Source organism: Amblyomma maculatum, chromosome 4 (genome assembly GCF_055883805.1).
Source record: "Amblyomma maculatum isolate TAMU_Amacu chromosome 4, ASM5588380v1, whole genome shotgun sequence".
Lineage (NCBI taxonomy): Eukaryota > Metazoa > Arthropoda > Arachnida > Ixodida > Ixodidae > Amblyomma > Amblyomma maculatum.
In genome coordinates this window covers 5,524,313-5,538,878 of record NC_139347.1, presented here as the reverse complement: position 1 = coordinate 5,538,878, position 14,566 = coordinate 5,524,313, and the positions used below count along the sequence as shown (strand labels likewise).

The 14,566-nt window shown below is 46.9% G+C and overlaps 1 protein-coding gene across 1 annotated transcript in view; it reads left to right on the top strand.

Moving 5' to 3' along the window:
- Positions 1-14,566, top strand: part of LOC146190237 (cell adhesion molecule Dscam1-like) — a 217,897-nt gene that overhangs the window by 144,213 nt on the left and 59,118 nt on the right. The window contains exons 7-8 of the mRNA XM_084599752.1: positions 3,949-4,380; positions 4,754-4,915. Of these exons, the coding sequence (XP_084455878.1) occupies positions 3,949-4,380; positions 4,754-4,915 (594 nt within the window). The remainder of the gene's footprint in view (positions 1-3,948; positions 4,381-4,753; positions 4,916-14,566) is intronic.

The window sequence follows — 14,566 nt, the reverse complement described above, 5'->3', positions numbered from 1 at the left end:
TATTCTAAAGCATAGACTAATTTGTTGCGAATGGTAGCGAGTGGAATGCATAGTGCGAGTTTATATTTGGGAAAGAATGCGTGCCGTACAACAATCCGTGCAAGAAGTTTCAGTTCCACTTCGTGAATTTAGGTAGCGGCTTATAAATATTGTCTAAACTTCGAGGATTTGGCTGAGCAACATGTCGTAAAAGGTAATTATACTGCGCAGCATTCACGCGTTGCAAAAAAGCAGATCGGGAAGTATAACTTGCTTACTGAAGACTTGTGCTGATAGTGTTGTCGATACCAGTACCATTACTTGGAAATTTCTTGACCGCTTCACAATCCGCAGCATATTATCAGTGTTTATGAATGGCAGTTTTAAATTCAAATGCTATGACGTACCACGCAATTGGGGATGCAAGTCAGAATAAAACATAAACTCTCAAGAACAACTTTTCAGCGAATGTTGTCGGCCTCCATGCAATTTACCAATACAAATATACAGCCATCATAAGATTTAAACATATTTGAAAAGGTGATATGCTTAGAGCGTACTCTGGTCTTTTGAATGCTGAAACAAATTTACCACATTTCTACTCAAAGCGGAACTTAGAAAATTAGCCTGCGGTCAGTGCAGCAATAAGACATTGATATTTTACTGCCACACTGAGATTACTGTTCAGTAATTACGGAATTACTTTACGGGGCTTATTGGCCTCCTTCCCTCATAATACTAGGTGGAGCCCCCATTCCGGGGCCCCATTGGCAAGCAACGCCGCCCGCGTCCGTTGAACCAAGGCCTTTTGAGCCTTGAGGTCTTGACAGCCGAGCAGGGCCGCCTAGCTCCCAGTCCTCTCTGGTTGAATTGTGGTTGGGAGGGATGGATGGGTTCGATTGGCACGCCCAAACTATGTGGGAAAATTCCAGCCACTTCCCCACAGTACTGGCACGCGCCGTCAAAGGATGTATTGGAATGATTAAGCACCGCCGGGCACAGTGCAGTATTGTTGAAAATTCGATGAGGAGGCGCTCTTCAGCACGATCCAGTCCCTTACAAGGGGCCTGGCAGCGCCTGTGCTCCTCTTTGTAATTATCGGGGATGTCTTTGAATGTAAGGGCCACATTGTCTGATCCGGAGTAAGCCTCGAAGGAAAAAGAGATAGCCCGGGTTGAGAGCGCGCGGGTGGCCTGATCGGCCTGTTCGTTTCCCTTGAGTCCCTGGTGACTGGGTACCCAAATGAGGTTATACGGAGTTGGGTCTATGTATCATCAGCTAGACTACAGTATACGCCGAGCAAGCGGGGCAACGCATTCCATCTTATAGTTCAGAACCCCTCGCAAGTCGGCGATGTGTTTCGACTTGGGAATACTCAGAGCCAGAGCGATAGCAATCTCCTCCGCGTGGTGCTGTAGGCTTTGAAAGTTAGCCCGTTAACCGTGTTTGCGTTGTGTACAACTGCAACCGTATACCAACCCCCGTGGTATGAGCTAGCAACATCCCTTAATACACGCGTTGCTGGTGACCATAGTATTGCACCAACGCTTCCGCGCGCGCCTGGCGACGACCGTTATGGTCTTCTTTGAACATGTTGCCGGGAAGGGATGGGACCCGGAAGGCGCGTGTCTAGACTTCTGGCACCATCACCCTTTCCTCAATGGGGTAATCGTGTTTGATGTGTAGTCGGTCCAAGCGGCGGCGACCGGACGTGGTCTGTAAGACGCGTGCATTGGCTTAATAAATGGACTCCTCGTAGCTCCCGGAAGGTGTTCACCATGCCCAGGGCCAGAAGTCTCTGGTTGGACGTGCTGACCGGAAGGTCGAGAGCCCGCTTGATGGCTTTCCGGTGAATGGCCTCCAATTGGTCATCAGCGTGTTTACGCATGTACAAGTAGGGGGTGGACTAGAGGATTCTGCTCGTTACAAAAGCATGGGCAAGCCGCAGGGCATCCTTGCTTCGTAATCCGCCCCGCTTGTTGGAGACCCGGCGGACCATTCGGCCCACCTGGTCTCTCACCATGCAAAGTTTGGCCAGAGTGGTGTCAACCCTGTGTTGATGGTTTATGAAGAGGCCAAGGACGCGGATCTATTTGGCCTCCCCGATCGGTCCCGAGGGGAGACTGATGCGAGATGAGTTGTGTCTCGATGGGAGGGACATACCGGCACAAATTCAGATTTAGCTGGGGCGCACGAGAGTCCGCAGTAGGTCGCGTAGTCGTCGCCTACGGTCGCCGCTGCCTACAGGCAGGACTCCATGTGGCCCAGGTTACTTTGCGTAGCCCAGATTGTGAAATCATCCACGCAAAGTGCGTGATGTATCCAGAGAAGAGAAGTCAATTTGGAAGAAGATGAAGCATGGCCAAATTGAATACTACAAGGCAGCTGACACTTTGGACCGCAGAGGCAGGAAATCCCGACCGAAAAAGGGAAAGTGGTCAAGTGCGGTGACAGCGAGACGCGACTTGAATGACCACCACAAAAGAAGGCCGGTAAGAAACTTGGGTTGTTCTGCCGCTCAGCGACAGCGGTTACCTACGGGCTATCGGGAAAAAAAGGTTCAAGTTGCTCCCGGTGTCTCTCGCATGGGCCGGTACCCTCAAGGCGGCCGCGCGGACATCTCTTCTGAAAAGTCGAATGGAGTGACAGCCGGGGTCGTCTCTGGCTACGCTTCTCCAATTCGTCTTGCCGACGGCCCTTGGGACACAGATTTGTGTCCAGACCATGAAACGCCGGCAGACACCGAGCTCCTCTCGTGCCATCTACACCGCTACAACGGTATCCTCCTCACTACGAAGACTAACCTCTTTCGAGGGGGCGAGTCTGCAAGAGTGAGAGTATGTTAGTGTCATTGAAGTGATAAGGACACTCCCTCCACGACGATCCCGCCCTTCACCTAAGGAGCCCGGGGAACACGGATTCTATAAAACTTTGTGTGTGTGTTCGGGCATCGTGAGTTCTTCTCTACTCTCTCTAAAAATGTAAATGAACAAAGTCTTCGTCCTTCTACTCCCAACTCCTTCACTCAGCGGCAATTCTTGCTGGGTGGAGCGGGCGTCGATGCGGCCGAGGATACGTCCAGTGGCACCCGGTCCGACCTCGAAGAGGGGTGACGAGTGCACAGTTGTCTCCTTGAGATACGCCATCGTGTAGGGCTCCGGAAATTTCAGCATCGTGAGGTTCTTTAATGCGCAGGGGCACCGTAGTTCGGCGGGGGGATTTGAACAAATGCTTCATCGACGTTTGGTTGCTTGGTTGTCTAGTCTCGCCATGAATGACATGCGAGCCAGTCCGACTGCGTTAACTCTTCAGCGCAAGCGTCAAGCTGGTATGTAGCCGATCCAAACTGAACTTACTACACCGCGGAACTTACCCGAGGACAACTAAGTTCACCATTGATAAAGCTGCGCAATTTTTTGACTCCGCATATAAACTGATGTCAGCGCACTTCCCAGCGGATCGAAATTACTCCGTGGCTCTCCACTACGGCACCCCTTTCTCACTATTCACTTTCACTCCAAGCTTCCTCCATTCCCTTACGGCGCGGGTGAGGTGTCCACAGAATCGTGTAGCATATACTACACCTTTCCCTTCGTGTGAACCAATTATTATTAATACATTAAAATACTAATATTAATAATTAATATTATTATTAATATTATCATCATTATCATCATTGTGGTTTATTATATAAACTGAGCCCGCAAGGTAAAAATGTTATCATACTGGTTTTGAAACACTCAACAGATGACAGAACCAAGCAGGCCATTGTAAAGTTTTTGCCTGCTTTTTTTATGCATACGGCCACTGTTTTAATGCAATACATCTGTGAAATTCTGCAGTTATTAAAAAATGTTCCTAACTAATCGCGGCGTTCAAAATTAGGCCCATTTTAGCATAAAAATTATTCCGGTTCAATCATCACATCTGTCTTGTTATTTCTTTCCATGTTTTCTTTTTTGCACTCAGATCAAGCTCCCAGACTGAAATTGAAGTTTGAAGAAACCACCGTGCACCCGGGCAAGCCCGTCACTTTGCGCTGTGTTGCCACAGGAGACCCTCCTCCGCGTGTAACATGGATGCTTGACAGCACATGGCCCATCGACTCTCGCCACGGTCGCATCAGGGTTCACACCACAGATTTAGATGGATCTTCCGACAAGACTGGCGCTGGAGTATCCAGCATGCTGTCGATATCTTCAGCAGAGGTTCAGGACGGCGGCTCCTATTCTTGCGAAGCTTCCAACTACGCCGGCACAGCATCGCATTCGGCACGCGTCAACGTGTATGGCTCAGTATTCGTCCGATCCCTGGGGAACCAGTCCGCTCTGACAGGAGGCACCTTCTGGATGATGTGTCCGTTCGGCGGGTATCCCTTCGGACACATCTATTGGGAAAAAGGTAATACTCCGTTCGGAAAAAAACGTCACTCTTAACCACGCATAGCTTACGCAGGGAAGTTTAAATCTCAGGTTCAATTGCGTGCCCTTTTCTTGAATTTGCTCAAACATACCTAGTGATCACTGAAAAAGAGACATAGACCTTTGCTAGCTGACTTACATATACGGCGACGAGTGCACGTTAATCGGGTGTCAGAAAGTTATATTTATACACTTCGACCCAAGGCTATAAAAATGACAACCATGAGAGGCACACCCAGAAAACGTCGTAATCCGATGCCTTCTGGCCTTTAGGTTGTTGCCTCTCAGCCCAGATTTACAGCAAATATTATTTTTACTCCTGGCTACTTTCCTTCATCCTCATAATAACGCAGATGGCCGACGACTTCCTTTAAACCAGCGTCAGGTGGTGTTCTCCAATGGAACGTTGCGGATCCACAGTACAGACCGCGAGCATGACCAAGGGCAATACACGTGCACAGTGCATGGACCGGACTCCCAGCTCATTCACCGGACTATATGGCTTCTTGTGCTAAGTGAGTTCAGTGTTCTCAAATTTTTTTATTTTTGCCTAATCTCCATTTCGTCCTTGCGTGTAGGTGTTTCCATGGAGCGTACGTGCGAGCATCATAATAATATAATCATAACTGGTTCACAGGAAGGGAAAGGCACAGTATGTCACATTTGCTCTGTGGACACCTAAACTACTCCGTAAGAAAAGAGAGGAAGGTGGGAGTGAAGGTGGAAAAAGGGAGCCGTAGTGGAGGGCTACGGAGTAATTTACTTAGTCTTTTCGCTGCATGAATCTGCTAGGCTCTGCAGGTGGAAAATGATGATGATGATGACGAAAACGTTTATTGAAAGCCACATTGGCTCCCCAGGTAGTCGAAATTCCTCCGTAGCCCTCCACTATGGCTCCTCTTTCTCTCTTTCCACTTTCACTCCCACCTTCCTCCCTTCCCTTACGGCGCGGTTGAGGTGTCCACAGAAAACAAGTGAGGCAGTTACCGCGCCTTTCCCTTCCTATAAATCAATCCTGTAAATCAATCAGGCTTAGAATAAAGAAAGGCTGACCGGGTTCTAGTCCGGTACACCGTTGGTATAAGCCGCTGCCCGTGCTCATTCGACGAGGGCTCGTTGTTCCTTGAGGTCGGAACAGGACAGGGCCGCCTTCCAGCCTTCCCACGTTGGCTGATTTAGTATGTCAATACTGGTATTTTGTTGACAAGTCCATACTATATGGTATAAGTTTGCCTTCTGGCCACAGAATTTGCACTGCGCCGAAAAGGACTCGGGCTCAATGGCGTGAAGTGCTAATGAATTATTAAATGGCATAATTTGTAACCTTCGAAGGTGACACTCTTCTGATTTACTAGGGCCCTTAGCGGGCTTCGGGAATGTCTGCATTTGAAGGCGCAAATGCTGTAATATCTCTGAATATGTCCTTAACGGAGAGGGGGAGCCTAAATCAGCAAGGGAAGACGTAGAAGGATTAAAATGATGTGCACCGCAACTTTATGCCCGGCTGGAAAGAAGGCATGATGTCTCCCTTAAAGGCTAGAGAGCTATTATGTTGCCTAACGAAAATTGAATGTCGAATAGAATACCTTACTACAGACAAATGAACATTTTTTCATAGGTTATGCTGCGGCGTTTTCTCTTCGTTCGAACTTATTTCAGGCATAAAGGTCACACACTGCGGCACTGTAATCAAATGTCCTTCAACATAACGCCGAACACTGCACAGAAATTAAGCACAAAAACTGTGTTGGCGTTTTATTATGATATGCAGTGCTTTGAAAAGCTGTGAAAAGGTAAACATTATCACTCTAAAGTCCGGTACTAATTATTGTTGTAAAAAAAACTTGTTCACAACAAAAGAAAGAAGGAGGAGGAAGATGAGGAGGAAAGGCAGGGAGGTAAACCCGTAAAATAGACCGGTTTGCTACCCGGTTGAAAGAATAATGAATGCACCACAGGGCAAGAGCGATGTACGCATATATGGCCTCAGCCTAAACATATAACTGAAGTTAGTCCTAAGGCTGGTCCCGTGGCGCAAGCAATTAATAACACATTACTTGTCGTCTTTTGCTAAGCTCCGTGCCTCTTCTTTCTGCTCACAAAGCAGATATTGTAGAAATCGCCAATGCTCAGAGTCATTCAGTTACCTTATCATGGGCGGTTCGAGTTAAGCAGAAGATGTGCCAAATGATGTACAGGTCATGTTCGAAATGTTATGTTTGAAGGTTGAAAAACAATGTTCACGGAAATTGGAGATACTTTGCATTAAATATGTTCAGAGCTTCTGCGATCTTTCTTGCCCATAAAGTGGGAGACCTCTTGTCACTACTCAAAGGCGTCTGAAGATCGCGTAATTTGATCATGATAGTTATGCGTCATGATACAGGCACTATGCGGGGATCATTCAGCAGCCCCCATAGCCCATCAAATTGTAATTTACTACCCCGCCCGAGAGCTTGCATTTGTTCACCTTGATCATATTCGAACTAAACCTATTCGCTAAAACATTTGTAATGTCCCATTTTATTATATAATTCCAAGCCAATATTCGGCTTCTAGAAAGGTTTTATTTTACTGGTTCTTAATTTCTAACGTTAAAACAAAAATAAAATTTTGTCTCCCGGCAAAACGTGATTGTCGGTATGAATACATGCCATGTTGGGAAGCGTGTGCAATCGCTATAAGCTCCGGCTTGTAATTAAAAGTATAGTGCACGACTCCCCACGTCAACCTTCACTCAGTAACCGGCTCCAAGTCCCAGTTATCCTTCCCGCGTCTACCTTTTGCGCTTCCTCTCTCAATCTTTTGTACCTCATGAAAAACGAGCAACTCCCCAAAATGTGAGTCAAGCCCACACGTATACTGAAAAGAGGGCAGTTTCAATCGCGCTAAGTGCTTCTATAATGATACACTTCTGTTAAGAGGGCTTCCTGTCGATGAACGCCCACATAATGGATCGCGCACGAAGCCTCTCCTTTACGCCTACGGCTAGGCTGCATGCTTAACTGTAAAAAATGAATACGCAAGAAGCACTTAACCATGGCTGTTCTGGGCTCGATAGAAGAAGCTTACGAATAAGCTAGAAAACGCACTTGTTATGCGCCCATAAGCGGTGGTTTCACTGTAAACAATACCTTACTCGTAAGTAAACGCACAGCTGCTACGTCGCTTGGAGGCTTGTCTATGTACGCAGCACTCAATTATCGCCTTGGGAACCCGTTATCCTAGCACGGAGCGTTGTGGAAAAAAAAAAAAAGGGATTATATATTATTTAAAGCGCAAAGAGCGTTTCCATGGATGAGAAGAGGGGTAGTGAGAGGGAGGGTGTAGCCGAAGGGTAGGTGATATAGAGGCGCTCGGCGCATGAACTTCGCGACAATTAACAACGCCACTAAGTCGAAAGTAGTGAAACTGAAGGCGTTTATCCGTAATTCTCCACTGCACAGATAGAAACTACAAAACGATACTTATGAAAATAAACTACCCCCTCTGTGCTAAAGAGGAGTATGAAAGTTGGAAAATTATTTTTTTAGCCACTTATTACATGTACGATTGCATTTGTCATATCACCTTTGACGCTTAAACAATTCGTAAGTTGGAATGCTACGATGGGTAAAACCGGCATTGACTGAATTTGTCATGTACAAGGTGGACGTGGAAGAATGCCAAAAAAATTTAACAGAGAGTGTTGACTAGATGCTATGAACAACTGATATACGACGCATAATGATTGGTCATCAACTTGTAGCGTGATCTAGCAGCGGCGAGGTGAGTGATGAAAATTGGTCGTCGCACAAAATACAACGGCGTCACTGATTGATCACGACTGACACCAGATCTTGAAATTTCAAAACGTGGCTCTACAAAAGCTTTTACATTGACCTCAATATAGCAGCGAAACACATGATCATAAATTAAATATATAGATATCGTTCTAAAGAAAAAATGTTTCTCTGCATAGGGGTAACAAAGCCCAGAAGTGCAATACGCGTATTTAGAGAATTTAAATGGTAAAATATCAATGGCGATTTTATCTCCAGCGTCCTTCAAGTCAGGGCGCGCTGTCATTCCCACTCAAACAATGTTCAGAGAATTCACGGCCTATATAATTAAACATATGATTCAATTATAGTAACACCATTTTTCAGATAGCACGCTTGGTATTTATTAGAACTGGCACAGTAAACACAACGCCCAGGGAAAGAAAAGAGTACACGATGTGATTTTAACAGTGTGAAGAAGCTCAAGGGTCTTGCGACGGTGCCAAATTATTGGCAAAATATCTGTAAGCTTCCGTAAACTCATAGTCTATCTAAAACAAGAGACATGAAATGCCCAAACATGTGTTTCTGAACTGTGAAAGCTTTGCCCATAATGGCTAGTCCACGTGTCGGCTGCATCGGTGAAAGTAGTCTCCAAATTGGAAAAGGAACAATGTGGTCACAAAGCCTTTATTCTTAAGAGCACGAGAGAAGTGTTACCAAGAGTGCGGCGGCCAGACTCTGGCAAATGTTCAGCATCGCTATTCCGCATAACGTGTAATACCAGTAGGCTAAACCCCACAGATCATTTAGGCGGTCAGTGACTACCCGCGAGGCAATTAATTAGCGATTTTCTGCTTGCGTGTCGCTCAGGGGCTCGGAGTCGCTATTTTGCCAAGGAGGAGGAGATAAACTTCGCCATTCACAGCAAACAGCGTTCTTGCAATGAGGCTTAGTTTAATCGGGGCGGCCAGAGCGAGTGCAAACGCTCCCCAAAATAAACTCTGGCGTAAAGTTACACGCTTATGTTAGATGTGACAAAATGACAGCCATCATAGTGTGTTTCGTGTTAACACATGGATTGTGTGGCTGATATGGGTCTCCCGAGAATAGAGAACCGGAGAACTAGACAAGGCTTAGAGAAACATGGAAAACTATTACGCAATAGCGTAGAGGCCTTGTTCTGCCCAGAAGCTGTCGATGGACCCCAGTGTAAAAGGGGAATGCCTAGGATGAATAAGACCAGCGTCGAAAAAAATTCGCACGGGAATACGTATTAAACCTTGGACGCAACGGTTCCTTGTGAAGCGTTTCCAGGTGGTGTCATCACCATTTCGCATTCCATTTAACATTCATTCAAACCGAAAACATAAGTGCTACATCTAATTTTGTCATTCTAAACGTAGTCGTCCACTCAGAAGTAAGACAGATACTGCGCCTTCCTTTCTTTCTAAACTAAACCAACTACAGACTTTTAGCACTTTTCCAAACTCTGTGCTAGTCTCTCAATGCCGAACATTTGTTGAATGAAAAGGCGGACTTAAAGTCGGCATAAGGCGCAGCTTGAGTGCTATTCTAGTTTTTGTTTCTGATGTGTCCCATCAGACGAGAGCATCTCATAAAAGAATTCTAGGCGGCATTAGGGTGGGAGCATATTGCTAAATATACTCGCATTTGTTTCACCTCTACGAACCTAGCGTGCAGCTCTGGGCTGTGGTCCTTTACTTGATGTATCTACGCATAAAAAAAAATAAAAAAGAATTTTGGAGACTTTATCTGCAACTTTAACGACGTGCAATGTTTCTGCCTACCATCTCCCTTTGCAAATCCTCGTTCAGGTACAACTTGTCAATCATTGATTTCAGAATTTGTGCCTTGTGGCATACTGCCGTAAGCTACCACATTACTTGAGAGACTGCCCACATTGACATAGTGAACTGCGCTTTATTAACAAACATGTGTCACATGTGTGCGCCTATATTGTCCAGGGCTAGCTTGTCTGACACGGGACACAAAGGTGTCGGTACAGCTCCTGCTAAATGGTCTCCTTACGAAACGCAACCCACTGACCGATCAGTTTCTGGCCACGTCCTCTAACAATTGCTACCTGCCATAAGTGTGCTCGTCATTTTTCGATCCCAACGCCAACACCGGCGCGGAGCTTTCTACTAAATGGCTGTGGTCAGATGTTTGGGGATAAATTTTATTGCCTTCAATTATTGAAGAAATAAAATATATTACACTAATACAGAAAGCGCAACTGCTCTCATGCGTTGCTAGAATAAGGTAAGTTACAAAACATTATGACGGTTGAACTCTAGAGCTCTGTTGGACTTGGCTACGCTATTTGTTAAGCTTTCAGGTCAAGCTCAAAAGTCAATGTCGTTGGGTTAAATGCTCAAAGCGAATTTCGGCGCCCTACTTATCTTTAAACCAAACTGAAAGTTCTTGGCTTTCTAGGTCAAATTGTCCCCACCTATGGTTTTGGCAAAACCTGGAGTAATGAAGCTGTTGCTCTAAGATCTCTAAGTGCCAGGTTTAGAATTTAAATGCTTCTGCACTTGTCCTTTGAATTTACGTTATGAAACCACATTGAGCAATCTGAATTCCAAATGCACGGCGCTGCGCATTTTGAATTCACATTGATCAAGATGTTTGCTTCAGCTAAAAGCACGGGGCGTATTTTGTTTTCCGCCGGGGTTGCTTGACGTGCAGCCGTACTAAAAGGAAAAAAGGCCCGGGAAGCGCAGGGCAATCAGCTTACAAAGATTGGCCCGAACAAAACTGCGCTAATACGCCAGGGGCAGCGCAACAATTTCAAATACCTTTTCACTGCAAAAACAAAACGAAGAAAAGTTTTGAAACTAGGGTTTCTTGTTTAAGGATTGCAAAAGGTTCCAATGAAAAAAGAGCTGACTTTTAAAAAGCTCACGTCATTGAACGGTAGTATATCTAAGAAGCTTGGGGGGGGGGGAGCTTTTCATTCCAGACCGCGAAGCAAACTGAATTCATTCTGATTCCTATGTTTTATATTGGACCTACTCTCTGCTCCTGGTGGTCCCTTGAAGCGAGGACTTCATTTCGTCGGCGATGAGAAAAGTTTGGCGCGCTCAAGTTTATCTATGCGGCCCGCTCAAATGCACACAGCTTGTTTAGAGAATTGAAAGGTTCCCCCCTTTCTTTTCAGTCCTTACGCGACGTTTTTTTTTTTTTTTAAGCGGAATTTTTCATTGCTATTGTCACGTAGTGGTGACAAGGCCGTTGACACCAAAAGAAGATACAGGCTTGATGGTACTGAAATTAACTCTTTATTGGGCTGACTTGCGCCCGCAAAAGAACTATAAGCAACTCGGCGGCGGCGATAGCAACAAACGTGCTCGTCGATCGTCGAACAAAGAATGCCCGTCACACTCGTCAACGCTGAATTTAAAGGCTGCTCAAAACAATCTAGATAACGTCGCAAACTGCTACTAGTACACCCTGGAACATTGTGGAAACATACACAAGTGATCGGAATCTTCGAGACAGATCTCGGCGCATCTTTCGCGACAAAGAAAATGATAACACGTCGTATCGCGACAATGAGCATGAACAAACACGGGATACAGAATTGATACGCGTGCCAGAATCACAGTGATAAGGCCGCATGCCGGCGGCTGTTAAAAAGCAGCAAATACAGTTTTGAAGGTTTCGCGGCATTACTCCCCCCTGAACAAAAAAAAAAACATCGCCTCGATGTTCCAAAACAAAGCAACTTAAACACAAAAAATGCAAAGTTTAGACACCACAGATTCTTTAACGCGCGTAATATGGCTTCAGTCGTGCAACATAGACAATTTCTGGGCGTTCGCGTCGCCGTTGTGATGATGACGTTACGTCGGGAATGACTTCATAGTCCACCGGTCCGACGCGGCGAATGATTTTGTACGACCCAAAGTATCGACGCAACAACTTTTCACTTAGTACGCGACGGAGAATTGGTGTCCAAATCCACACTTGGTCTCCTGGGTTGTACTCTGCGTGCCGTCGTCGTAAGTTATATCTTCGGGTGTCGTTGCGCTGTTGGTCTTTAATACGCAGACGTGCGATTCGTCAGGCTTCCTCTGCATGCTGCAGGTAGGCGGCGACGTCAAGGTTGTCCTCGTTGGTTACGTGCTGCAGCTTTGCGTCGAGCGTCGTCGTGGGCTCCCTGCCGTACACAAGCTTGAACGGGGTCGGTCTGGTAGTCTCCTGGACTGCCGTGTTATACGCGAAGATCACATACGGCAAGATGGCGTCCCAGGTCTTGTGTTCAGCGTCGACGTTTATAGCGATCATGTCCGCGATCGTTTTGTTTAGGCGCTCCGTAAGGCCATTGGTCTGGGAATGGTACGCAGTTGTTCGTCGATGGCTTGTATGACTGTATTCCAGGATGGCTTGCGTCAACTCTGCCGTAAACGCCGTTCTTCTTCACGAGGAGGCCATTGCTTAACACGAACGGTGATAAATGTCGCCTGAACACACCAGGAGGCGATGTGGTCTTGCCTTCTAAGTAATCGGCTAGCGCTTTCAGCTCAGGGTCTGATCGCTGTTGTTCTGCGAAACTGCTGGCGCTTACCGGTCCCAAAAAGGCGTCGTCGTCATCGTTCTTCGGGGGAGCGTCGACGGGAGCGCGTGATACGCAGTCTGCGTCGGAGTGCTTCTGGCCCGACTTATAGACTACAGTCAAGTCAAATTCTTGAAGTCGTAGGCTCCATCTGACAAGGCGGCCGGAGGGATCTTTCAAATTCGCCAGCCAGCAGAGCGCATGATGGTCGCTTACCACCTTGAATGGTCAGCCGTATAGGTATGAACGAAATTTAGAAGTGGCCCAGATGTTCGCGAGGCACTCCTTCTCGGTCGTCGAGTAATTGACTTCGGTTTTTGTGAGGGACCTGCTAGCGTAGGCGATTACTTTCTCCTGTCCGGCACTCTTCTGGACGAGAACGGCTCCTAGGCCCACACTGCTCGCGTCGGTGTGAATTTTGGTCTCGGCGTTTTCATCAAAGTGGCCAAGTACAGGAGGGCACTGAAGGCGGCGCTTGAGTTCCTCAAAGGCTTCTCCTTGCGGCGCTTCCCATTTAAAGAGTACGTCAGCCTTTGTAAGCTGCGTCAACAATTCGGCGATGCGCAAAAAGTTTCTGACAAATCGTCGATGATAAGCGCACAGCCCAAGAAATCGGCGGACAGCTTTCTTGTCGGCAGGCGGTGGGAATTGTGTGATTGCAGTTGTTTTCTCCGAGTCTGGGCGAATGCCATCCTTGCTAACGATGTGACCTAGGAACCGCAGTTCTTCGTAGGCAAAGTGACACTTCTCTGCTTTTAGCGTTAGTCCCGATTACTTGGTGGCTTCCAGCACTGTCTGCAGTCGTTTTAGGTGGTCTTCAAAGTTTGACGAGAAGACAACAACGTCGTCAAAATATACCAAACAAATTTGCCACTTCAAGCCTGCCAGGACTGTGTCCATTACTCGTTGAAATGTGGCTGGTGTGGAGCAGAGGTCAAATGGCATCACCTTGAACTCAAAAAGACCGTCCGGTGTGAGGAATGCAGTCTTCTCGCGAACTCTTTCGTCGACCTCAATTTGCCAAAATCCACTCTTCAGGTCCATTGATGAGAACTACCTTGCATTGCAGAGCCGGTCGAGAGTGTCGTCGATGCGGGGAAGCGGGTAGACATCCTTCTTAGTTATGCTATTCAAGCGGTGGTAATCAACGCAGAATCGAAGTGTGCCGTCTTTCTTCTTCACCAGAACGACTGGTGCCGACCAGGGGCTCTTCGAAGGCTGGATTACGTCATCACGCAGCACTTCCTCAACTTGATCGCGAATGGCCTGGCGTTCTCGCGGCGATACACGATAAGGGCTTTGGAGCAGAGGTCCAGCGTGTTCGGCCGTTATAATGCGGTGCTTGGCCAGTGGTGTTTGTCGTACCTTCGATGATGACGAGAAGCACTCCCCGTAGCTTCGAAGAAGACTGAGAATCTGGTCTTTCCTGCTGTGGGTCAATGCCGGGTTTATGTCAAATGTGGGCTGACGGAATTGATCCGGTGCGTCTTCCAGCATTTGGTCGAGTAGGGCGAATACATCTTTGAGGTCGGCTAATTCGTCGAGAAAGGCGATCGTCGTGCCTTTGTTGAAATGCCGGTATTCTTCGGTGAAGTTTGTTACCAGCACCTGAGCTTGACCTCTCTGGAATTTCGCGATGTCTCTTGCGAAGTCGACACCTCGTTCCAAGAGCAATTGGATATTTCATTCGACGATGCCTTCAGCGGTTTCGATGTTTGCGCTGCCTACGCAGACTGCGACGCTTGATCGGGGTAGCACGGTCAGTTCTCCATCGAGGACGTTTAGAGTGATGGGTTGCGTCGAAGTCGTCGTAGCAGGAA